The 26,484-nt window shown below is 36.7% G+C and overlaps 1 protein-coding gene across 1 annotated transcript in view; it reads left to right on the forward strand.

The window, feature by feature from the left end:
• Nucleotides 1–26,484, forward strand: part of TASP1 (taspase 1) — an 86,876-nt gene that overhangs the window by 26,913 nt on the left and 33,479 nt on the right. Inside the window, 5 exon segments of the mRNA XM_061364759.1 lie at nucleotides 9,304–9,410; nucleotides 10,465–10,518; nucleotides 10,520–10,555; nucleotides 15,744–15,863; nucleotides 16,791–16,869. Coding sequence (XP_061220743.1) covers nucleotides 9,304–9,410; nucleotides 10,465–10,518; nucleotides 10,520–10,555; nucleotides 15,744–15,863; nucleotides 16,791–16,869 — 396 coding nt within the window.

The following is a 26,484-nucleotide window of genomic DNA, read 5'->3' on the forward strand; positions in this document are numbered from 1 at the left end:
GTTTAGTAACATAATTACAAAACCCCAAACCCGACCCCCCAAAACCCCTAATCCAAATCTTAGACATGTACTTGCAATAAATATTAGTAGGAGAACATACAGACATATGTTTTAGCTTCTCTGTGCTGCACATAGAGAATAAAGTCACATTATTCTGTCTCCCTTTTCCCGGACCTGAGATGGCAAGAATCATGTTAGACGTGCTCTGAGGCTTTGGAATGGTGTGGTTGTTTTTTCATGGACAGAACTCTGTATGATCTGTAACAAAGAAGGTTGCACAGTCAGCTTTGTGGTCACACTCCGTAATTCTCTTAGGACTATCAAAGTATCTGAGCACCAAACTGAAATGATGTTTTAAACCATGTTGCTTGTTGAACTGCATCAGGGTTATGTCAGGGCTCACCTGCTTTGTCTTTGGTTTGCCAAGTGTGTGAAGAAATGGGATTTCTACTGTTTGTAGAATCTGGTGGCTTTCCAGTGTGTAGTGAGTGGGTGTTTTTTTAAAGCAAGAAATGTGATCTGCCTATATTGCTTATAGTCTGCAAGAAAGCTGAATTTAGTAATTCCTACCAATACTAGAGCTGAATCCATGCCAGTACTTGAGCCCATACTGGCTTATGTTAGAGCTTTGTTATCTGTGCACACTTCGAACGTATGAAGTATTAAGAGTGTAATTACAGTTCAGAAATGCTGGTTTACTGTATCATGCATGCCCTTATCAATGTTAAAAGTATACTTTAAATAAACAATGTACATTTGAGGTACATCTTCAACTGTCAATATCTGTGGCTGCACTAGTAATAACCAGAATACTTTTATCTGAATTTTTCAGTTCAGCCTATAGTTGATTTGATAATGTGGTGGAAGACATCATCTTACTTACAATGTTAAATCATGCAGCAAGCTTGTAACTCTAGCTCTTAACAATGTGGAAGTGAATACTAGTACTTCTGTAATTCATACTTCCTAAGAACAGAAGTAGCTGCTGTGGATCCACATAGCTTGATGACTGGAATCCAGGAGTAGCCACAAATGATGCTTCAGGGAGACTAGAAGAACAGAGCAAACAGATACTTCTCTTTCCCTACCCCATTTGCTATCCCAGACTCTAAATTCCTGACTCATGATTAGTTCCTGCATATATGGAGGTTATGAGTGGCATTTCCTGCCATGAAATTGTTGTTTCCTCTTGAGCCCATCTTCATTTCCAGCATCTGCAAAAACCTTTACAACTATAGGGTGTTTGAAGAACTACCTGTTCTTCATTATTTTGAGATTTGCTGAATAAAATCTGCTGGCTTATTGTCAGGTCACTACTCATAATCCTTCTTCAGTCAGGTCCTTTTACTACCTTGAATAACTTCGTGTTATTGGTAAAGTCACATCTTATTGAACAAAGTGCAACTATAGTTTGATTTGGCATTCCTCTTGTAACAGTCCATTTATTTACTTATACTTGGTTTTGCATTTTTTACCTATATTTTGTATGCAAGGAAATTCCTTTTTACCTTATGGCTGCTTGGATTCTTTAATGAAGGAGAGCCTTTTCTAGATAAGTGCCATGCAGATTGTCATACTTCTTGTGACACTATATGTCTCCTATCTAGTCTGCCTCCTCCAAACCACCAAGCCTCATCCCACTCCCAATTCTCTTCTCCACTTAACTATTATTGCATTACACAAAACATTTGCCATATTGCTGGAAGTCTGCTATGAGATTCAGGCAGTTGCTTAGGGCCTGTTTTGTCCCTTTGTATTTAGGGTGAGAATGGAGGAGATCTGGAGAGAAACTCAAAGGTTTGGGGGATTTGATTAGGGAGCTTGGTTAATCTGAATACATACCTGGTTTTAGGAAATGAAGAAGCATCTCAGATAAAAATGTGTTTTAGCAATAAAAGTTGCCACCTCTGTTCCATAATATGCAAAGTAAGCTCTCCTAAGTGCATGTTTTTCACTGGTAATAAAAAAGGAGGAAAGAAAAAAAAGCCAGACATGATGTACACGCTCCCTAGAGTTGGACATAATATTGTAGGTTCATTTGCAGTTCTGAAATCTGACCAGCTAAGTGCAGCCAATAGGATGGCTATAAATTAGCCAGGAAAAAAGGTTGGGTTGAAGTACCCAGAAGATGCTTTGAAATTAAAATCTTCCAAGGAGCAGGAAAGGCTGCTTGGTGGAAAAAAGAGATTTCTTCCAGGAAGTAGTAAGAAACGGTATGTTCAGCAACAGTTTACCCTGAGTTCTTCTTAGGAAGGAACAGATCTCTATAGCAGTTCCCTGAGAAAGAGTGGTGGGACTTTTTATGTGCTTTTGATGCCAAGTGCATTTGTTTTCCCTATTCATATTGCTGTCTGTTAAAAGTGTGGCAACATGGAAAGTAGCTCGAGTAGTCTTTGGTCCCAACATGAGCGTTAAGTGGTGTTAATTTGTCATTTAAAATAGCTTTGTTAAAATTAAATTTATTTTCATCTGTCTGTTTTCATTTGTGCCATTTATTTTAGCAACTGCTCAACAGAATTCTTCACTGGATCATTTTAATTCCTGTGGGTTAACTAATTTGCTCTTATATTCCTTTTTAATTTGCTTCTCTTCAATAGCTGTATTCTCTCTTAATATGGAATAGAAAGATAAAATGCAGAAAGTTCTCCTTTCTGGTTCTTTCAGTTGACTCTAAGAACTGTCTGCCAGGGGGTGCTGTATGATTGATCAGAGCTCGAGCTGTACTTCGAAGGTTTAAACATAATCTTAGACTTTTCTTAGTATTTTCAATTTACAGTTTGATTCTAAACAAGGATTGTTGAACACTTACATGTTGCAGAGTGGTTTGTTGTGTAATAATTTGTTATGCCTGTAATGGAAACGTGGGAGTTAGTGTTTGTGTTCCTAGTTTGCTGCTCCGCCACGGTAAATAGGAAGGTTTGAGTGTTGTCCTTGATTTGTGATATAGTGGTGCTAGAAACTTGTATTTGTTACTTCTATTTGAAAATGTAGTTGTTCACTTAAATATTTTCTGAATTTGCCTGAAAATGCCTAAGGGAATAGATGTGGGTTGTAAAAGCATGGGAATTTTAAGGAAATGGACTTGTCACTAAAAATGCTTTGCATTAACTTTAGGCAAGAAATTTAGTGTAGTGTAATAACCAGCCTGTCAGCTACAGGCCTATTTAAAGTACACAGGGCTAGAATTAATAAGTAGAGATGTATCAGTTTTACCATACTTAAAAAAAGTGCCTCAGTCTTGCATTTTGTCCTGTATGTACAATTCAGTAGATTCAAGGACTCCATGAATAGGACAGTTCTGATTTTCCCTGGATCATTTCGAAGGGCTCTGAAAGGTGACTAAGAAAAAGTTCTGAAGAGCTGTGTAGAATGGGGAATACAGTTGTCTTTCACTGTATCATTATTTATTCATATATATCATATATTCATATATATCATATGTATCACATATTCATCATTATTCATTGTATCATTATTTAATAGAACTGTCAATATTTTTTGTTAAATCCTTACTTGTACGTAGTGTAATGGTAAAAGGAGTTACAGGACTGATCAGGCTGCCAAAGTGCCAACAGGATTAGTACAAGAGATGAGTAAATGTTGTGGAAGTTTTATGGCAAACAAGTGGCACACAGATGACATCTCTGAACTTGGAGATCACTGAACTCTTTCTTCCACTGACCTGGCTGCTGAAAGCTACTCTCATCTCTTTCTGAGAAGGGGCGATAGAGATGTAGAAAGCCTGTGTAAAAGCTGTATTTATTGTCCAGCCATGATAATACAGGAGACGGATCTTGTTCTCATGAATTATGTAATGCAGGTCTAGTGGTCCATTCTCATGAGAGTATCCAGTAACACTGGAACCTTAGAAAATAATCTTAACTTTGAGCAAGATGTGGCTGCAAGATTTTTCTTCCTCATTTGTAGATAGTACATCATATTATCAAGCACGTGTCCTGATACTACGTCCACCTCTTATACCATGTTAATGCCAATCTCTCATGCAGGCAAATGGTGTTGATCAGGAGCTGCTTCTACCTGTTCTGTGCTCAGCCACTGAGCCTTCTTCACAGCAAACCCCTACACTTCTCTTCTACAACTCTGCTGTGACCAAGTGTTGTGCCCAGCGCTCCCACTACCTAGCACAAAATGCAGCACGTGTAATTGCAGAGTACCTGTGGGTAGCTCCTATTAGTACCTTGTGGGCTTGAAGGAAGGTGGAAAACTGGGAAGATGTTTTCAGGTCCTTAAATATTATTCATTCTTAAAGAGGCAGCTCCATGCTGCATTGCAGGGACATGTGATAGATATTGCAAATGTGAGACTGAAGTCCTGAGCTTTTAATGATATTCAAGTTCCGATATGCTTCTGTTGTCAGTTCTTACATGTCTTTAATCTGGATGAGGCCTAAGCAATGGCATTTAAACACTAACAGACAATCATTTTGTAAAGCTGTGAAGGGTTTTGTTCTTTCTTTTTTCCTTCCTCTCCCAGCAGCTCTGAAGTAGTTTTATTTATTATAGTATGTACATAAATGTAAAGAACGCAAAACGGAGCGGCTGGTTCTACTCTGTGGCTTCCGAGACACAGTGCACTTAAGTGAGTTTGAGTCCACATTCTATTACTGTGTAGGGTAGTAATTGCCAGGGACTTTTATCTGAGAACACATATTTTATTTTCATCTAAACTTTCAAATTCTTGAGCAAAATCAAAGGATGTTTTCCAAAATAACTTTCTGTAGATTCCAACAACAATACCTCTGAACTGTGATCCAAGAAGTTTTCAAACTAAAATGCCATCTACCCTCTCTTTCTTTAGCTTCCTCTCCTCCCAGTCAGTAAGCTCTACCTCTCTTGCTTCCCTTTCTCCTTAGCCAAGTGACATTGTGCTGATCATAGAATCATAAATAGTTAGGGTTGGAAAGGACCTTAAGATCATCCAGTTCCAAACCCCTTGCCATGGGCAGGGACACCTCACACTAAACCATGTCACCCAAGGCTCTGTCCAACCTGGCCTTGAGCTTGATGTAGCTATTGATGTGGCTATGTTACATTTGTTTTAGGAAAGCATGTCTGTCTTCAGCACTGTGTTGTGTCCATTTCCTCTTCTCATGCTTGGAATGTGCTGTCTTGTTGGAGAAGGTGAGAGTGGGTTTTGTATTGTCATTTAGGACAAATGAAATTTCTCAGCTTCCTTGCATCACAAAGTTAAGGTTTAGAAGTAATGGGAATTACGAACTTAAACACTTTGTAGGCTTTTTCCTTCTCTGTATAGCACTTCTTTTCAAAGCAGGTGTTCAGTGAGTTATTTTTCCATGTTCTGGTGCATCATTAACCAAGCACATTTGAATCCCAGATTTTTTATAAAATGTTATTGTGTTTTAAACTACATAATATACTCTTTGTCAAGAACCAAACTTTCAGGATGCATTCAGAAAAGTTGAATTATATCTTTCATTTGTTTAGTGTGAAGCTCACTTGTGTTTCTTTTGTCGTTAGTAGAAGATAAAACAACCAGAGTCTAGCCAGTTTAATGGCATTTATAGTGTATTTACATAGATAAATGCTGCGCAGGCAGGAATAAATTGAGGGCAGGGAGCCTTTCATTTGCTATTAGCCTTCATCCCCTTATTCTAGGGAAAAATAACTTTTAAGATTCAATGCATCTGAAGCTGCGCGTAAATCTATGCCAGAGGAAAAAAAAGAGAAGTTATTAGGGTCTGTTTTACAAACTAGCCCTTTGTTTCCCAATTCTTTGGCCACTTTGGAGGCATTAGGTGTTTCATCTTGCTAAGAAAATTGGTAATCACTGATAATAAGTATTTGCCTTAAATAATGAAAGGCAGTTATTCATCAGTCCTTGCTAAAACAAAGTGTTCAACTTTCAGATGAAAGCTAATCCTCATAACTGTTCTGAAGTTAAATGGAGCCTCAGCTCAAGAGTTTCCACCCTACGAGAAGTCTGAATAGACTTTTTTCCCCTCACAATATGGAAAGATATGACATTTCATGCTAAACCGAATAAAGCATAAAAGTGATTGGATTAATGCATTAATTCATATAAATAACTCTGAGAAGGGAGGCACGATATTAAACCTTGCAAAGCAACTTCCCTAAAATAATTCACCACCCCCCCAGCCCTCAGCTGTTTCTCATCAAAATTAATGTCATCTGGAAGTACAGAATCATGACTGGCACCTATTATCTCTTTCTAGTGTAACACTGTGAACTTTCCAATGTGACAAACGTTGCAGTATTTGTCACTATAGGAGCTGATGATTTTTGTAGATATTGTGATGGATGAGCTTGGACAGTTTGTGTGTTTTACTAGGCAAACATGCTGCCTTCCCTAACTTACACTGTTCTGTACATTTATTACTTAAGGTATATTGCTTAAGTATATTATTAATATACTTAGTTATAAGTATATTAATTATAAGTATACTAATAAGGTATATTACTTAAGTAATGGTTGTGTATGATGCACAGGGGTAGGATCATAGATGACTGATCTAAATTAGAATCTGTGAGCTTTTGATTGAATTGGAGCAGAGGCCAAGAGGACTTACGAAATCTCCATCCTTGATATTCAAAACTTGACCAATTTCCTGTGGAGCTCTTTTGAACTAGACTTGCTTTTCCTAGGAGGCTGGACTACTAAGAGCCTTTCAAACCTACATCACTGTATGTTAATAGAAAACTTTCTTAATCTGCCTGTCTGACATGGTCCAAGGTAGGCAAAAAATACATGTCACAGCATCTTCCACAGCTCTGGATATCTGATTATCCAGTAAGAGTACCCAGGAACTGAAGATGTTCCTAACACCTGGGGACTAAGCACAATTTTTTGTCAGTCAGGATTACTGCCTTGTAGGATAGAGTCAGCCATTCTGTAAACTTGGACACTCATGGAATCATAGGATGGTTAGGGTTGGAAAGGACCTTAAGATCATCTAGTTCCAGCCCTTACTAGCCTATTGTCTTACATAATGTTTCTTACTGCCTAGCAGAATATGTCCTACTTTGTTAATAATGATTTTTTGTGCCCTGTATTTCCAAGCTTACTGGTACCACTTTGAATTAACAACAACAAAAAAAAAAAAGTTACTGCTTAAGACTTAGATCCTTCAAAATAAATCTTCAGGTTTTTTCTTGTTTTGAAAAGACAAACAGAATCTTAAAGCAGAAGGTAAGCTCTGACAATTGTGCAGTTGCTTAGCCAGAGACTGAGCACTTACATGAATGAAACATCCCTCAAGTTTGGGGAATTTCTTATGCTGTGGAAAAACTGACAGGGTAAGTGGCAACTAGGGTATAGTGGAGTGATGATTCTGAGTGGCCATACAGCAGAACTCTAGCTGGCAGGGCAGCTTCGAACTAGCCCATGTTCTCTAGTTTTGATGTGATCTTTGTGCATATATTTGAACTGCTGAGCATGCAAATACTGCAGATGGTTTTAGGGCACTGTTAGCATTAGGGTGTGGAGTACAAGGACAACTTAAAACCTGGTGTGTTCAGGTTTTCATGTATGGGCTCCTGCACCCTTGTGGCTTTTTTCTCGAGGTGCACCTTTTTTCTGAATTGGCAGGAGGCAATGGCAGCAGTGGATAATAGGTTTAGGCATATTTATCCCTGTGTCATACCTACTTTGGATGAGTACCAGGGCCAGGCATCATTCTTACCCATATTGTGGCTTTGCCTGTAGGTATTTGCTGTATTTACTGAAGACATGTCAACTTGTAAGCTTTCCTGGTATTAAAAATCTGTTAAAAACAATGGGCTGCCTTATTTTGGGGTACTTCTGTTTACAAATTCTTGATCCTTGTGAGGGTTTTTGTTTGCTCCTCCTCCTCTTCCCCCTTTTAGTAGTAGACTAAAATGATTCTTTGTCTGCTCTCTCTTATCAAGTGTTTGTGTTTTTCCTTTTGGAGCTCATTTCAAACATGAATGTATTATCCCAAGTAGCTGCGTTAATCAGCTCTGTATGCCAGACAGTTCCGTTCTTGGTGATGGCAGATTAAGACATATTTACAGTTTTAAGAAAATGGTATTCATTAGGTTTTTGGAGAGAAATGACAGATTTCTCATTACTCTTAGGTTATATATGTGAATAACTGTGGTAGTTTAAGGTCTAGTTTTATGTACTTAGAAACAAGTTTAAAGGAGAGTTCAGTAGGTGATTTTTGGCACCTGCGTGGGGAACTTTCAAAGAAGTAAAATGCTCGCTGTCTGTGTGCTTTGTGAGAATTGTAAATGCAAGCTGTGTGTTCTGTTGGCTGTGTAATATTGATTTTATTCATAGAATGTTCTTGCTGCTGTTCCAGTCTTCTGAATAATAGTGATGTAGCTATGTTTAGAATTTCATTTAAAATGAGTTTTTAAGGCTTATAGATTAAATAGGAAACCTGTGCTTTTTAACTTACACTGAATTTGTGACTGACCTGTATATAACTCCGCCCTCCTAATTGCTTAATTTTGCATGATTAAACAATTGACAAAAGACATCTCTCTTTCTTTGGGGGGGCCCCCCCCTTTTCTCTGCATTTCAAAAGGGATGTTAAAACAACCTGTGGATAATGCTAAGTCAGAAATGATTTAAACTAAATCTGTCAATATCTGCACTTTTTTCTTTTGTGAACTGAAACTTCTAAAATGGGAACATGTCATTTTGGTCTCTTAAGCATAACAGTTTTTTTTATATATTCCATTTTAGAGAGCACTTCCTTTCTGAATGTGGGACTTAGATGTGGAAAATACATGTTTGTCTTTTCAAGAACTAGGTGGTCTTTAGACTGTGTTGGATTATGGAACGTAAAAGTATTGCTAGACTATTGTGTGGCTTTAAATATATGGGTAAACATACACATATGCAATTAAGGTAATAAAATAGTAGCTTAATTTTATGGATATCAGAATGAGCTCACATGGTATCTATTTACTTGTCAGCAGTCAAAAACAATAATTTTAACACAAGCCACTTATTCCGTTCTCTTCGGTGCAGTGCTGCTTCTGTGCCAAACAGAGAGACATTTAGACCAACATAGCTTCCATATGTGTTCAGCGAGTTGTTTCTAACAGATACTTTACCCATCACTGTTGCTGAACAATAGTAGAACTTTTTAACTTAGGAAAAAATGTAAACATCTTGTAGTGAAACTTAAATACTTAGTTGCTGGCATTTTTATTGGTGTGCTTTGCATCAGTAAAAATGTGGGGGATGAGACTTCCAAAATGTCAACTTATCAATATTTGTTTAAATTAAGTAAATTGTAATTATTTAAATGCTTTTGAACTATTTTCATAGGGTTTAGTTTAGCAGCTTTTAAGAGGAACAAGAGGAAGTTGGAGTTGGCTGAAAAGGTGGAAACAGATCTTATTCATCTAAAGAAGAGAAGACAATCACATGAAAAGGTTAGTTCCTGCTTAAAATTTTCTTTTGTCATCCTAAACTTATAGCAGATTGCTAATGCATTTCATGTTGTATATGATGACACTGATATAGAATTAGAAGCCACTTCTCGTTGGCCATCCTAATGATATAATGACAGATATAATCATAACTTAGTACAACTAAAACTTTCTGCCTTGCTATTTGAAAACCAAACTGTCACTTTGTATCTTGTTTGTGCTATGAAAAATCTTTTGCTCATTTTGAACTGGAAGTATGACAAATGTAAACACAAATAGATAATTATTTACTGAAACATTTTCTTTAGCTTGGGATCTCTGTCACTGTTTCCCACTTTTTAATGTTCCCTGAGCGCACTGCATTATGGAGCTGGAATTGATGAAATTTGAAATATCAGGTAGGTAAACATGTGCATCTGTGCATGCATCTAGCATTGACATGGCCCATATTACTTGTACTACAAAACTGTTAGGATTCCTTCTGTTCTTCTCACCATTAGTTTGAATTTACAGCTTTTGTTAACATTCTCAAATGTCCATCACAGTATTTGTGTTTACTGTTGAATATTAAAATATGCCTCATTCATTAAATGCCTATGCATTAGTTGGGGCCTGTGGGTTTTCAGATTGCCCATTTCTCTTCACTTTGGTAAGCTGACTGACCACTGCCTTACGTAGTTGCATATGTTGATATAAATAACATATAAATGCCAGAAAACTGACAAAAAAGTTTATTCCCTATAGTCTGTGCAAATGCAAGCCAGTGATAAGTTAGGCAGTTACCTTTTGTTCTTAGATAAGAAGCTTCCCCAAGCAGGTGCTAATATTTCTGTTTTCAAGTACATGAGACCTTATGTTCTGTAAGGATAGAGGGGGGAGGAAGTTAGTTATTAGTTACAGGACTTCACATACCTCCTTGTGAAATTAACTATTAAAATGTAACTTGAGGGAGGAGGGGTCTCTGTACAGTATTGATGTTCATGTAATAAGGGGCAAGTCAATGCTTGAAATATATGCCAATGCATGAGCTTACCAACCTGCAATTTGAAATTTCAAGGGCTCCAGAGTCATGTGCAGCGCTTGTGGGAGAACCCCAAAGGCCAGTGGTGGTAGGTAAAGGAGGTGATCAAATAGAGCTCTACTCACCGGTAAGTAATCCAGTAACAACACACTGGTCTTGTCAACTTCCTATCCATGAAGGGGCATGAAAACCAAACCATACTATCCCCAGAGTGTGAGACAGTTGCAGCCTTACATGAAGTTTAGTTTTTAAAAATGAAGTGGAAACGAAAAATCAAATTCTACAAGAGCAAATTCTAAAAAAAAAATAAAACCCAAACAAAAACACCCCCAAAAGTAGAATTATTCTTTCAAAGCTATTAGGAAATGGTCATTTAGCAAGGATGAGGCACCCCAAACTACTTTGGGATGAGTCATTCCAAAGTTTCCATTGTCAAAGCTGAGCTCCCATAAAAGGTTTTAAAATAACTGTTTAAAAGCCATTTAAATACTTGTATAATTAGAATTTAATCTTGTCAAAGTTAAGCTTTAACTGCTAAGTATTTTCTTCCATTTTTTTAATTTGCTGTGCTTCTCTGGAGCTGCAGACCTGTCCCTTCCAGCAGGACTCCATTAGCAGCTGTTTCATTGTCTGGTTTGCCTCACCTACTTCAGCCCTGTGGTGGAGCTTAGCTTACATGCTTCTGCTGCTCTGATGCACAGTTGTTATAGATTCTGGTCATTTTTTCATCTATAAAATTTTAGAAGTTGGGAGAAGAGCAAGGTTAGACAGGATGTTAACGAAGTTGAATGGGAATCATAACTAAAAGGCCTATGTGAAGAGATATATTACAGACCAAAAAAGGCTGAAGCTTCTTGGAAGTTTTAGCTTTTGATAAATTTCACCAGCTAAAACTAAACATACGGTTTAAAAAACACTTTTCAGTAACAGTTAAATTATACCAACCTCAAAAAGAATGAGAGGCTGTTAAAATTTAATAAAGATTATATAGAAAGTACTTGGCAGTGTAACTTACTAAAGGACTTTTACTTCCCAAATAAATGGGATTTCTCTTTGCTGTATTTTTCATTGTTTACCCAATGTGGGATTTGTAGAGGGTTATGAGACTGCACACAGTGTGTTAATGACTTCAACAAATTGTGAAGGTGTAGAAAGTTGTAGTGACTTTGATATTGTTTTACATAGTTCAGAAATCATTCTTGTTTGTGTGTGATTCATAGGGTGACTGTATGATGTGTTCATTCAGCCAGATACCATTCTGAAGTTCCCACTTCAAGCACCAGTAAACATCAGAAGTAAATGTTTGTTGTCTTACAGTCAGCCTGTCCTTTACCAGAGGAAATTCTCATTGAAAAAAGCTTAGCAGAGTTTGGCCAAAAGCCCTATTTTTAATTTGTCTTCTGCTATTATTATTTTTATGGCTCTGCTGAAGTTTTAAGAGGAGTTGTCCTCTCCTTGATTTGAATAAGTGGCACTAAGAACTTCCAGTGTGTGTAATTTCTTTTATATAGGTTAGTGTTTACAAGTTATTTTTTATAGGCTAGTTATTCCCATAAATAACATTATTTTCTGTAAGTTTTATTAAAACTGCTTTGTTTTTGCCTAGCTTAACATGTGTCCTCAAGTATGTATACAATAGTTTGAATTCAATTTCATATTCTTCAGCTACTGTATTAGGACAATAGCAGTGGACATATTTAGAAAAGTACATCTGTCCAACAGAAAAGCATTATTTCTTTCAGTATTTAGTGCATTTCATTTCTTGTCATTGATCATCTTGAATATATCATGTGAACTTTTAGCCAGTTCCAGCTTGAATGCTTTGAGTGAGCAACAGTCAGTTCATAGCATTACATATAATTTCTATTATATATGGTGAATTTTAATCACTTAAATTTTGCTTCAGATCCATTTTTTAAGGCAGTTTAAAGGCAGTTGCAAGAGTCGCAGCCGACTGCTGCAGTCCTTGTGTCAGCTTTACTTTTTCTTGCACTTTGAACAGGAGTTTGAATTTTATGCATTTCATTTCCCTTAAAGAAATAAATTTGCTGTTCCACGTCCATACTGAAATGGTCTTTCATGACAATAATGCTGTTTAGACTTCAAAGTATACTCTAAAATATGGGAAAAGAAAGATAAAGACTCGATCCATTCCAGTTAAAATAAAAACAAAACAAAACTAATCTGTGGAATTCAGTGTGAAATAATTCCCTCATCCTGAACACAGAGGTCAGGCCAAATATTCTATTTACATACCAAGCAACCATTAAACTGGAACAGCTAGGCTTGTTTATCAAGCTTTGTACCATTAGATCTTAACTGCCCCTTTTCAAACACATGAATGTTGTACCAGTCATGCATACACTGTCAAGATTAGATTGCTATGATAGTACATTATGCTGTCCGTTTTCCTAGAGGAAAATGTTTCCAGAAATTGGTATATATGAATTGGTCCCAGTGCTCACAGAATAGTGACATTTTCCCTTTTCTTAGATGGATTTATAAGATGGATTTTTCTTGGATGGATTTTTAAAAATACTTTAATAAATAAAATGATGCTTAAAAGATTGCCTTTTGCCGTAAATGCTGCTGTAGTCAATACAACTGCTCCATCAAGAACACCTTAAAGCTGAGATTTTAAAAGACCAAAATATATTAATAGTTGTTATATTACTTTAAAACAGCACTGTCCACTACTGTGCCTTCTCTGTTTCCACTTGATCTGTAAAGCGCAGTGTGGGACATAATAGAAGATTTATGTGTTGCCCTGTTTTGAGTAGGAAGATACTGTGAAACCCCATATTTTTAGGGCAGTCTTGATCTGATTGTCATCAAATACAAAATCCTGTTTTTTCATGTGGATAGTTGGGTAATAGATGATATAGATGTTAATGTTGGGTAATAATATATAGATGTTAATTGTTTCAGTGGTAATTACTTTTTATGGAATTTCAGAACAGTCTCAAGTCAAGAAGGGAAAGAAGTCCAGTGTGTAGTTTCAGCAGGCATTGCGTAGAGCTCTCCTAAACTGTTAATTCCTTCCTTAGGGTCTTGTAAAATGAGGACTATTTATTGTGTTTTCTTATGTACAGAAGAAAGTAAGGGTGAGATTTACAAAACACTTGATAGATCTCTGCATTTGTGCAGATGAGCATCTTCCTCCTTTGTGTGTGTGTTCTTAGCTGAGTTTGAATATTTGGTCCATGATTTCATGAAATTAACTTCCTTTCCTGTGCAAGGTGCTAAGTAAGTAATATGAGGTCTTAGTTTTCGCATTGACCTTCAGTTCTTTCCATGTAAAATATTAACTGCATCATAGATTATTTTTAGGTGGCAATACTATATTGTTAAAACCCCCAAGCTGCTTTTGCAGTGGTTAGTATAAATTTCTAGCTGAAGTCAGATGTGGAATTTGTTCACCAAGTAATAATCAAGTTCCCTTTGGAATTTGCAATTGTTTTTAAACATAAGATGATAAATTAATGAATCAAATATATAAAAGTAATGGCAAACAAGCTGGATCTTGCTTAGTCCTTGTTGGACCCATATAGAATTTGGACTTATTTTAGACTTCATGAATCGTACTGTTTAACATATTTCTTCTGATTATCTTGATACTAGCTTGATGGGATCCTGGGTTTTTCAACTTTCATATGGTTTGAAGAGTTGAAATGTGAGACACTGAAAGTCATCTTACCAGCTGCTTTCTTCCTGGAACTCCTCAGGCAGAAAATGCCTTTTTGTATGGGGAAGTAGAGTAAAGTTTTTCCTTTGTAAAATTGTGATAAGCTCTTCATTTACCGGTTCAGAAATTGTAGGGTCATCAGTTCAGTTTACAAATGTAAAAGTTTTTTAGTACTGAACTACAGAATTGATTCATGATGTCACATCTAAATGTGTCAGTCACTAATGTTGAAATGAGAGGAAACATAAAAATAGGTCTAGAAAGATCTGAAAACATATTTTCCCCATTGGATATGGAATAGAACTGGTCCTTGCTGGTTTTCAGTTTGTGGAGTAAGAATATATACAGCATTAACAGCGATTCTTTTTCTGATCACAAACACACCCCCTTTCCCCCCGACTTATATTACTGAGAAGGAAAATACAGAATTCCTTTGCTTCAGTGATACAGGCTTCCTTCAGAAGGTTGTATGGGCCAAGTTAAAAAAAAAATGCTTCCCTTGGTAAAGATTTCCAGCCTCCTAAAGTACAGCATCTAAAAATAAAGTGAGCCAGAGCAAGCAAACTGTACTACTGAGTTGACAGCAAGTACTGATAAGAAGTAGTTCTTTGAAAGGAAATAATGGTGAAGAAAATGTCTATGCAACATATACTTGTAAATGCTTGTGGGTTTTTTGATTAAAATGTCTTTTAAGAAGAGAAATTAGTAATATAGCTACAGAAGGCAAATATTTTATGTGAGAGTCAAAGTAGAAGATGGATGGCAGATTGAGCAAATAGTTTTACAGATGCTGCAGAGAAGGCTGCAAGCATTTCTTCTTCGCTGTCAGATGATATGGAAAACATGCTGATCATTCTAAGCCTCATCCTTCTCAAATGTATTCCTGTTCATTATGGGAGCTCCAAGTGTTTGATTTAATATGAAGTAAGATTAAACAGGTGGCCTTAATTCTGGCATTTCCTAACTTTGATGGGCTTGATTTTCGTATCTCTAGTTGTCTATTAATCACGTTTTTTTTTGTTGTGGGTATAGTTTCCTTTGATAAAGGGGGGCAGGGGATGAACAACAAAACCTTCATCACGTTGGTAGTTCTTCCCTATATAGAAATCATAGCATCTTGCTTAGAAGATCAGAATTTTCTGTTCATGTGGTAAGCGGCTTCTTTGATTTCTTTTTCAATCTCATGGATTCTTTTTTGGTTTTTTTACGTAGCTTTAAAGATCAGGGTCTCTGAAAATGCCATCTTGAAGCTTTTGAAAAAGGCCTTTTGACACAACATCTTTGGAATAGGTAGCTGAATAATTTCTTAGTGGACACGTTTCCTTAGTTTCCACTAAGGGAAAAGCATTTTTGGCACTTTTGTGAGTAAACGCAGGTAATCTAGTAATTTAATGAGTTCTCAGATCTTTTATTACCTTCTTGTTTTCAGAGAAGTTTTCTTCAGGTCCTGCCTGAGGCATGAATGCATTTTTGGAAGATTAATGGCAGCACAGCATGCATGATAACAAATCCATTTTGTTGATAGGCCTGTCACTTGGTTTTGTGCACGTAAGTTTGCATACTCCCAAGAAGTATAAGCTGACTTTAATATACTATTTTTACTGGTTGTTTCTGTTTGTGTGTCCTGCAGGAGAATGACTCAGGAACCTTGGATACAGTTGGTGCAGTTGTTGTGGACCAAGAAGGAAATGTTGCTGCTGCTGTCTCCAGTGGAGGTTTAGCACTGAAGCATCCTGGAAGAGTTGGTCAGGTGATTATAAGTTTTCAGTTGGGAATGACTCTTCAGTGTCACAAGCAATTGTGGTATTAAGAGCTGAGGAAGCAAACTGATGTTCTCCCTTCCTTCCCATTAAACTCTGAAGGCATTATCACTGCACTGGAATGCAAGTTTTCTTTTCAGGGTCCTCCATCAGTGTTGTAAGAAATTAATAGGTAAGAACTTGTCCTGTAGTTAGTTACCTTTTGTCAGAGGTATTCGTAAGTTAATTTCTTGGGCTTACCCAAGAAATATACCTTCTTAATACCACTAAAAGTCTCTTAAATAATTAGAGTGGTTTTTAAACAAAGTTTTCATCAATATTTAGGAAAGCTGTCCTAATTAATTTTTAAATGATCTTGTTAATTGATAGAGGTGACAGAGTTATTGGAAGAACACATCAGGTAGAGGCATTCTTTGTTATTAGGCAAAGGAGTTTTGAGGTACATAGGAAACGTCAGACTCCATGGGTGTACAGCTGTATTCTTGGCTGACTTTTTCCACTGTCCTAAAAGTAGTTTGGAAATGCATTTAAGGTTTTCTTTTGGAATAGCAGAGTAGAAAGGACTTTATATAATCAGGGAACAGCCGGAATTACTTTGTCTTTTGATACCTGTACCCTCATTTTCTCTAAAGTTAGTTTAGACTACCATACGTCTATGATTATCACTCAGTTTTGAAGAACAATGAAAGAAAGATGGTTTGTAATTGACTGTTGCGATTTTTATTTATCTTTTCTATTAATACTTGGATTTTTCTTGGAGTTTGTTTGGTTTTTTTTGTTTGGTGTTTTTATTGGGATTTTTGGGTTTAGGTTGGTTTGGGTTTTTTTGGGGTTTGCTTAATTTTCTTTTTCAGGGGAGGGAGCAAACGGAAAACTTTGACTACTTAAACTTATGAAAGATGCCCTTCTTTGCTTAGGCAGCTCTTTATGGTTGTGGCTGCTGGGCTGAAAATACAGGAGCTCATACCCCTTACTCCACTGCTGTGAGTACTTCAGGTATTTACTACTTTTATAAATATTACAAAAAGTTGCAATCTTTCTCAATATTTAGTTTACAATTTCCAACTAAGGTGTTTCTATGAATGGTGAATTAAAATACTAACATTATTTCCAGACTGCATTATACATTTGTATGATTTATTTACGTATAAATTTATGTGTCTGTCAGTACTGTCTTTAAATCCATGATTTGATCCCTGTTGGTTGCTTATTTTGGTCTTTTTGCATAAATAATAGCCATGTGAGTCTTCATCTTGTATTGCACTGAAGGGATGTACTGCATTTGCTGTTCATTAAGGGACCTGTTCTCTTGTAAAGAAGTGCTGTAACAAGCCTAATACTGTGTTAAACACAGTAGTCAGAGTTAACAGTGGTCAGTATAGAGACAGGTGAAAATAATTTGCAAAGTTTAGACTTAGGTAATGTAAATTATATCCCAAGTACTGTAAAGTTAGAGTCCTGTTAGAGAAATAGTGGGAGGAGCAAGGTAACAGAGTGTAGAACTGAAATTTGAGAGAGACTGAAGAGTATCAGAAATAGCCTGTGTTGCTTTTGAAGTCCTATACATGTCTAATTTCCCATATATTTAAGTCTGTCTCACACTGTTGAAAACTTGTGTAGATGCTCACCCGTAAGTTCAGTGTTAGTAGTTGCAAGTGTCCTTTTTAGTACTTAGGCAAAGGAAAGTTCCACTGAATGCAGAAATCTTGGAGATCTTTCTCTTCAAGGAACACCATATTAGTTTTAGTTTAATAAATGCTTACCTATGTAAGCCAATATACTTAAATATTGCCATACTGGGGACCATAATAATACTAAGTCCGGTATTAGAGATTGTTAGTACAAAAGCTGATGGCACCTTTATTTAATCTTTTAAAACCATTCTTTACAAAGTCAGCTGGATTTGAAGTCTATGCAAGTACCAGGAAGCACCCTGATAAACTTAGAGATGTCTGGGTTTAATGATGTCTGGCTTCTTAAATAGAAGCCTCCTTTCTTTTTGCTGCTACCAATTTTATATAGTGGTAATAACATTATACTATTTATAACTATTGCACATATATATTTGTGTATGCTACTTTGGTTCAAATCCTCTAGCTTCCATGGCATTACATTAATACCAATCCCAGTTAATTGGAATAGACTGCTGGCGGTCTATGAAGCATAGCCATCTGTTTATTCAGTGATTTGAAATTCAGACTCATGGTGTTTAATTAAACTCTTGTTTCTGGTTTTCCTTTAAAGTGTGTGTGAGTGAGAGAGAGAGGGAGAGAGTGCATGATAGAAATGTTTACAGGAAGCGAGAACTCTTCTGTAATCAATACCATTCTTTTTTCCATTTTCAGAAGCTCATAATGTTTTATTTTATAATGTAATTTATGTTTAGTGCCGTTTTAAAATATATAGATGCCTGACTTTTGTTTAAAATATGAGCATCCAACAATGTGGACCATGAAGTTAATTAAGGGGTGGAGGGATGGAAAAATTAAATTACAGGAAAGGTTGAAAGAATGAAACTTACAACTTGGCTGGATGACAACAGGAGATGGGAATGGGGGCATAAACATCTGCAAATATTCAAAAGGTGAAATTGCCAAGGCTGAGCAAGAAAATAATATGTTAACATATATCTTTGTTGGCTGAAATCTTTAGAAAATAAAGGTGCTGCCTAAAATTTGGAAGGCTCTAAAAGAACGTAAGTGTTGTCACTTGGTGTACCTAAAATCAGGCTGGACTATATCTGTAATAGTGATTATACTCCCTTCTTGTAGGTTTCTGAACTGGTTTTGTGTGAACATACATTTAAAAAACCAGCAACAAATGAAACTTGCATGTCACATATAACTAAAAACTGCGTGTGCATGCACATTCATTTCATGTTTCATTATACACTGCATGTAAAAGCACTTAAAATATATACATAAAATGACTGAAATTTAAAGTCAGTTTAGGTCTCCGTGGTTTTCGCAATATAACATTTTATTGTTTTAATTTCATGTCTCTTTAATTTGTCTTTAAGTGGTAAATTTGGCACAAATTTAGTGTAACATTTTTTACAGGGAATATTTTCTCTTGTATAGCAAGGGAAAAAAGAAGAAAATTAGCCAATGGTTGCTGTGTGTATTTGAGTACTGTGAGGGCAGACTTAGTATTTATTGTTAAATGACTTCTCAGAGTAGCTGATTCATCAAAGCACGTTTAGGATTAGAAAAACCTCAAACTTGAATGAAAAGTTTAACTCTGATTCTCATAAAGCTTTGTTGAAATTATGCTCAAAATCATTAGGTATTAGTATATGTTAAACCAAATAATTTTAACTTCATGATTCACATTTGTGTTGATGTAGATTTCGTATCTTTTTTTGTGATAGCTAAAACTTCAGGTCTTGAGAATTGTTATATCAGACTATATATTTAGTCTTGAAAAAGGATGTTCTTTGGCATTAGTTTCCTACCAGTAATTTTTAAGGGCCAGGTTTTGTAAAGCATTTTGATTCCATACTTAGGAAATTGCTCATGCCTTTGGGATTTGGAGGCTATGATCAGCAAGAGATTGAGCAGGTTGGGGAGAACCTCTGCAGTGAGGAGAGTTTGGAATAGTGATTCAAAGTATACAGAATACAGATCCTTGCACATTGAAATCATTGCAGAATTGGCAGGAATGTAAGAATGGTCACTCTGGGTGAAACCAGAGCTCCAGATAGTTTGGTGTCCTGTTTCAGAGAGAGGGTGTTTTCAGGTTTTGAAGTTAAAATATGGCCAGGAAAAACGCTTCCACTCTGTTATCCAAGCTTGTAGCAATTTGTGATATTGGGACTTTATAAGCTGGAAATATCTTTGTTTTTAATAGGTCAGGATGGCTTTCTTGAGTTTTCTCATTTCTTCTTGTACTTAGAAGACCAGTTACTTAAATTTTGCTTGGCATGTTTTTCATATCCTGTGGTTTACCTTTGTAGAAGCTGTCTTGGGCAAAGAAAAGTGTTAGTTGCAATGCCACAGTTAGTTACACAATAGGTTTTACTCTTGGTTTTTTTATTAATTTAATTCTAAAATTGTTCTATTTAAGCTTCAATTTTGAGACACAGCTTTCAATACCTTCCCATTAAAAAAAGGGAGGCAGGGGGGAAGAGGCATCACCATAAATTACTTCATTAAAAGTACTTCCAAATTCATGCCACTTTCTTCCAGTGGTCATTTCTCATTTGAAGACATGTGTTTACATCTTCTGTTTTCCCTGTGGATGGTGGCAGGCTTCCTGCTTTTGCGTGTTCAGGGAGGATCTGGTATTAGTTCTTACGCCTTTAGTAAGTTGTTTCTCAAATATTCGTCACCATTTTTATTGTGATTTTTAGATAGAATCTGCCATTGCTGGTGGTTCTGAACTTGTTTGGGTACAACTTCAACTTCTTAAACAGTATTTTCTTACCTCTAACAATCTGTTGGCCTTGTTTAGCCAGATTTCTGTGGTTTTATTTTTTTGGGATTTTCAAAAGTTACTTTGTGGTTTATAAAATACAGGCTATTGCAAAACTGGTATTTTATGGCTATAGTTTAACACGAGGTAGGACAACTGAAACCAATAGCTGAAGACTTTCTAAAGACACAGTGGGGGTGACGGTGGAGCTTAGGAATGACTGTGAATATAAAGGTTTAATCCATAACTCTTGGTCTAAAATTCAGGGTTTGTATCAATTTTTGGAACCATTTCAACATACGAACTCTGAAGTGTTTTGGTTATGTTTTGTTTTGGTTTGGTTTTTTTTGTCAATATGGTTGTGGTAATTAATTTGAATTGAAGGATACACATCACAGAAATTCTGTAGGTATCTCAAAACCAATGTTGAAACTCAAGAAATTCAGAGAATGTTGCAGTTGCATAGCTAAGATGCCTGAGCAACCTTAACCGTGACGTGTAACAACACAATGCAAGTGCCATTCCCTGCAAGAGTGATGGTAGAGACTGAGTGAGATCTTGTTAAATTACATGAGCATTACCAGTGGCCTTTATTTAGTATAAATGTAAGTAGCACCTAAACTATATTTTCTACTCAACATAGTGGAAACCAGTTTGGTCTTTACAAGCTCATGCATGCACATGTGCACATATTTGCACATGCACACAGAAACAGAGCAGCCTTCCCTTTAAGTACTCCTTCAAAAAAAAAAGAAGCCAAAACCACACTTGTGAGGCCACTTGAAACTTTTTAGTGAATGGTTTTTGTTGGTATATGAATGTAAACACAGGAAGATGGGTATTATTTGGAGGGAAAACACTGTGAACAAAACCCGAATGCAGGCGAAACAATAGCCTGTATTTTTGGCTGTACTTTAAGAAAACATTTCCTAGTTTTTCCTGAACATAATAGGAATCAAAGACTTCGTATATATTCATCCAATTGAAAGTAGTATCGTCTGTGACATTGAATCTCCTCCCGAGTTGGAACATCCATGATGATTGTGAACATTTGTCTACTAACTCTACCAGAAGTAATACCACCAGGGTAAGAGGCAGGCTGTGTTTTTTATGGGAGATAAGTTGAAAAGTGTTAATTCTCTTTGGATACACAGAACCTTAAATATAAAATATATTTTGAGTAGAAGCGTAGAGACTGAGAATAATGTGTTACATTCCTTTTGACATCTTTACACCAGTAGGTAGTAGAAAGCCTACTTAACTCATTCTTCATGCATGGGTGGTGTGCTTTGTGTATGTGTGTCAGCCATTGAAGCCTGCAAACTTTTTAATACTGCATTTCTGAAGATGCACAGAAGGTCTTACATTATTTACACAATGCAGAAGTGCTGTAACACAATGCTGCAAAGGCTCCAGCTTCTGCTAGTATCCATTTGAGAAGAACATTTGATACAAGAAAGGTACAGTGATGAGATGTCCTCAGGAGAATTCAAATGGGACTTAATTTTGGTTTATAATCCTAAAGAAAACCAGTAGCCTCTGTAAGTCTTTTGAGCATTTTTTGACAAATCAATTATTTTTTGTTTTATTGAGAAAATAGGAGGGACATCAGACTTACGGACCCAAACTGCCATGGAGTTGAGAATTCAGTCTGGGAAAAGTCTTTCAATGACATCTCTTGTTCTTCTCCCCTGTTCCTGACTGGAAATTAGATACAGATAACAACAATGTTTTAGGAATACGTGCACAGACTGTGTTTTCTGTGTAAATAAGCAGAATGTGCCTTATTTCCTTAACACCTTACTGTGTTGATGAATTCACCAGGATGCTAAAGGACTGGCTGTTAAGGATCTGGTTAAAAGTTGTGGCTTGTGTTTTCGTAAAGGTGTTTTAGGGATTACATCAAAATACCTTAAAATCTGGGCATACATAGACATATGATGCATTTCCATGAAGTGGAAAATAGCACATTTTATATTGTGAGGAATTACAGGATTGCTTAGCATGAAGGAACCTCTGGAGATCATCTAATCCAGCCCCATGCTCAAAGAGGGCTCTCTTGTTTTTAAAGATCTGTATCAATAAGGCAGTAAGTGAGTAAGGAAATCCACTCTTCCTCCCTCTGCCTTTTCCTGCTCAGTTTTTTTGTTTGTATCTGTTCTTTTTTCCATTCCATTGTGTGCCTCATGGATGCTTTTGCTAACAAAATGGAACAGGTAATGTGAATTGGGAAGTGACACCTATGGGGATATGACTTGTGCTTGTTAAATTGATTGTTGAGCTGTGCCCTCAGCCAGCATTTTGGTCTCTCCTTATGGAAGTCACTGAACTATGGATTCTTTCTTGAAAATTCATTTTCAACAAGAACGACAGTAATGTGCAAATCTGTAGAGTAAATGTTTTTCAAGGAAGATTTAATGCTGATAAATTGACTTGTGATATAGCACTTTGCCTTTGTGATTCCCATACACTGAGAATAGCAGTGGCTGTGCTAGGAGCTAGGATCAGTGACTGCTGATCCCTGGCAGGTGCCATTTGTCTGTCTGGCCTGTGTCTATCTCAGTCCATGCTCCAAATGTCCAGTGGAATTTCACATGCAAATCTTGCATCCTGTATAGGTTTGAGCTGAGCTATGTGAGATAGGTATTATGATACAGTTAATCCCTTTGTAGAAAAATGTGTTATCTCACAAAAACAGTCTAGTCCTATAAGGTTTTGGGAGTAATAGGTAATTTAATGCATCACAGATGGAGCAGCTCCATATGGAGAAGAGTTATGTCATTATTTCAGTGAACCAAAGGGTAGAGGAAGAAAGAAGTCTATCTCCAGACAGATCAGTATTTACCTCTGAAGTGAATGCTTCTGTCAAGAGTTCAGTCTTTGCATCCAGATGCTGTTTGGAGGCTTCAGTGCTGTAGCATGTGGTGTCTGAACTAACTCACTACCACCACAAGGCTGTGTGAAGAGAGAGGAAGCAACAGGCAGAGATGATTTGTGGGAATGGTAGCATTAAGAAGCAGTCAATTAAACACAGTACCACAGTGTTCAAAGCTGAGGGTTTTGTCCACAAAATAATCAGAATGGTTGTTTGAATTGCCTTTGGAAGGGTTGGTTTGAAGCAGAAGTGGATGGATGCAGTAATCAAAGAGTGCTTATTGCCTCTTGAAATTTTAATGGGGCTTAATGTAATAATCTGTTGTAAGCATGAGGCTGCGTGGGCTTTTTAGAAGTGGTAATCCCTTGCAGAAGAGCCACCTCTCACAGAGCAACGTGTTCATAACCTGAGGCAGCAGCCAAATGTGTAGCATTGTCTTCTCCTCTGAACACTGTTACCTAAAGTCTGAACACTGGTTCCTGTTTGCTGTGTCTTGCCCAAATGGCTTGAAACGGGTGCAAGAATATAAAGTGAAATGCAGATAACAGCAAACAGAACTCTCATTTTATGTCTTAAACATTTTTCTGTGATAGGGAGAAAATAGTTGCATATATTCAGCTAGCTAATACAGAATCTAATGTTTTCTTTCCTATGAGTTTTATATGGCAAAAGTAACATAGTTTGGAAAGTTGTAGTATTTTTACAAGGAGATCTAGCAACAAAGCTTCTGATGAAGACCTAGGCAAAAAAGAGTTTGCTTTTTCCTTTACAGTATAACTGAAATTAGTCTTTTAAAATATATTGAATGTAAAGGAGAAGGTAAGATGCACATCCTCTTTAATGGAACTACATTTTTTCTTCATTCTAACCTCTTGTAGGTATATCTGAAGTTCTTATTCATGCTAATTGAAACAAATAGCTCTTTCTTAAAAAAGTTCAAGTTATCTGGCATTTCCCCCTATTTAGAAGTGAAGGATTCATGCATTTGGCATCTTTTAATCCTTTAGCTTTTTTCCCCCCTTATCTGTAAAATTGCAGAAAAGCTGGATGAGTTGTTTTTCAGAGTGGTTTTAGTTTATTTTGCCCACATTAAAAACTTAAAGCTATAGAAGGTGGTTTTCCACCTTTTCTTAGAGAAGATACTTTAGACACAGTTGTCTGGATGTTGAATTTGGGTTTTTTGTTATCTTTGAAACCTGCCCAAATTTACTGAAGCGACAGCCTTTTGGAAGATTTCCATTTGCATATTCTTAGTAGGTGTTCATTACTTTGGAAGTTAAATCATCTACGGATTTTGTGTCTGCAACAAGAATGTGCTCCATTGATCCCTCTAGGATCAATGCTTTAGGAATTGGACAGGACTTTGTTTGCAGGTGTTCTTCCTGGCAGCAGGTCAGTAAGTTAAAAATTCCTCAGCTAGTACTCAGGCAAGATGCAGCAGCTGATAGGAGCGCATAAAGCTGGAAGTTACTCGACTTCAATTCAGCACTGCAGTGCATTCTACTGGACTGTAGCATTTTATATCTTTTCAGAATTACACTTTCAATTTTTATATTAATATGTGACTAAGTTTATCGATATCTCACCAGATATTTTTAATGTACTGGATTTTGTTCTTTAAAATCATTGGCTTACAAGTTTTTAGTCTGCTATATCTAGAGATGCTGGTAATGACAACAAGAGCTTAGTAAAATACAGTTTTCACTGTGTTCCCATTAGGCATAACCAGAAGTTACTCAGGAAATAAGGCAGAAATAGTCATTTTTTGACTTGTTAACTGACACTTCTAGGTACTATTATTTAACTGAAAGGAACAAAATGGAAGTTAAAACAAGACTAGATTCAGGATCTGCTGTATGGAATAGATAATAAAATAGAGATAACCTGTAACTTCTCTCTTAAGCTTCTGAAAAGAGAAGAGTCATAGTTTGGCAGTGCAGTAAACTAGATTAATTTTTCCATTCTCGAGTGAATGTGAGTAACGCAAGTTTCCATTTTGTACTCCTTTAAAACAAGTTCCAACACTTCGCGTTGAGGTACAGTATGTTTCAATAGCTAGGCAGGCCCCGGCAGCTTGTCAAAGCTCCATAAGCTCTCTGCTTATGGCTTGCAGAAAGCAAGCTAGATTTTCATTTCTCCTTCCATTCAACAGGAGTCTCTTTCATGTCTGAAAATTGAAAACGCGTGTTTTTCAGTGTGGTGCATGGATGTGTGTGTGCCCTCTGGCACACCTGCTTCTAATTTCCTGACTTGAAAGCATCTCCCATCAAAAGAAGCAGAAAAACAATTTCTTTCTGACACGCTGCTCGGAGGCCCTTGCACTGCAGAAGGCCTTCCCTTCGTATGCCATCTTGGTTCCATTGGTTGAACATTATAAGATGCAGAGCATGCATTGTATGGGATGTTCAGCTTATATTGTGCTGGGATCTTTCTCCTCTTGTTGTGGTTATTGCAAGCATTAGAAATCTACTTGAGAAGTCACTGTGCTGAGGAAAAAACAGTGATTTAATCCTTAATTTCTTGCATGAAGCTCAAATTAAGGACCGAAGTCTATAGCAAGTTAAGGTTTGTATGACCTATGGATTAAGTAGAGTATTAGTTAGTTTGGTGCTGAAGTTTAGATTAAAATTCAAGTATTACAGGTCAGATTTCTTACCTTTTCTTCAAAATAATATGCAGTGTAAAACTGTATCCAATAGCTGAAAATAAGAGATGTGAATAAGCTGAAAAACCTGAACAAAGCCACAAGATGCCCCATGTAACATGGTTTTGTGAAAGTTGTGCATGCACTAACTAGCATATTACTACAGAGTAGAGCTTTTAACTATTAAAGGTCATTTAAGAAGGAAAAACACAAAATTTGAAGCTCTGTCTTCAATGTTACTGCCTTGTCTGTTTTCTCAGTTCAACAGCTGACACATTCACAGACAGCATCTGGATTGTCTCCATAGCTACCGTGCTGCAGCATGCACCTATCCAGTGGTACGCCATTGAATGACATTGGTTTCATTTACTGACAAGCCAAACAAAACTAAATGTTTGAAAAGACCTGGAGCTTACAAAACATTATATGTGTACAGATAAACAGTACTTGAAATGCAAAGACTGGGGCTGGCTTTACAGCGTAATGGCCAGTGGTTCATATGCTCATGAAAACTGACTTTGCTAAGCTTTGTTCATTACTAATAAGACCAGGTATACATCAAATCTATGCCTCTAGAATTCAGAGAGAAGGGTGATGTGCAGGGCCGTGTCAAATGCTTTGCACAAGTCTAGGTAGATGACACTGATTGCTCTTCCCTTATCCCACAGTGCTGTAGCCA

The sequence above is a fragment of the Neopsephotus bourkii genome, unplaced genomic scaffold (genome assembly GCF_033783945.1).
Source record: "Neopsephotus bourkii isolate Nb327-2 ecotype Australia unplaced genomic scaffold, CSIRO-AGI_Nbou_v1 NB_1250, whole genome shotgun sequence".
NCBI classification, from domain to species: Eukaryota; Metazoa; Chordata; class Aves; order Psittaciformes; family Psittacidae; genus Neopsephotus; species Neopsephotus bourkii.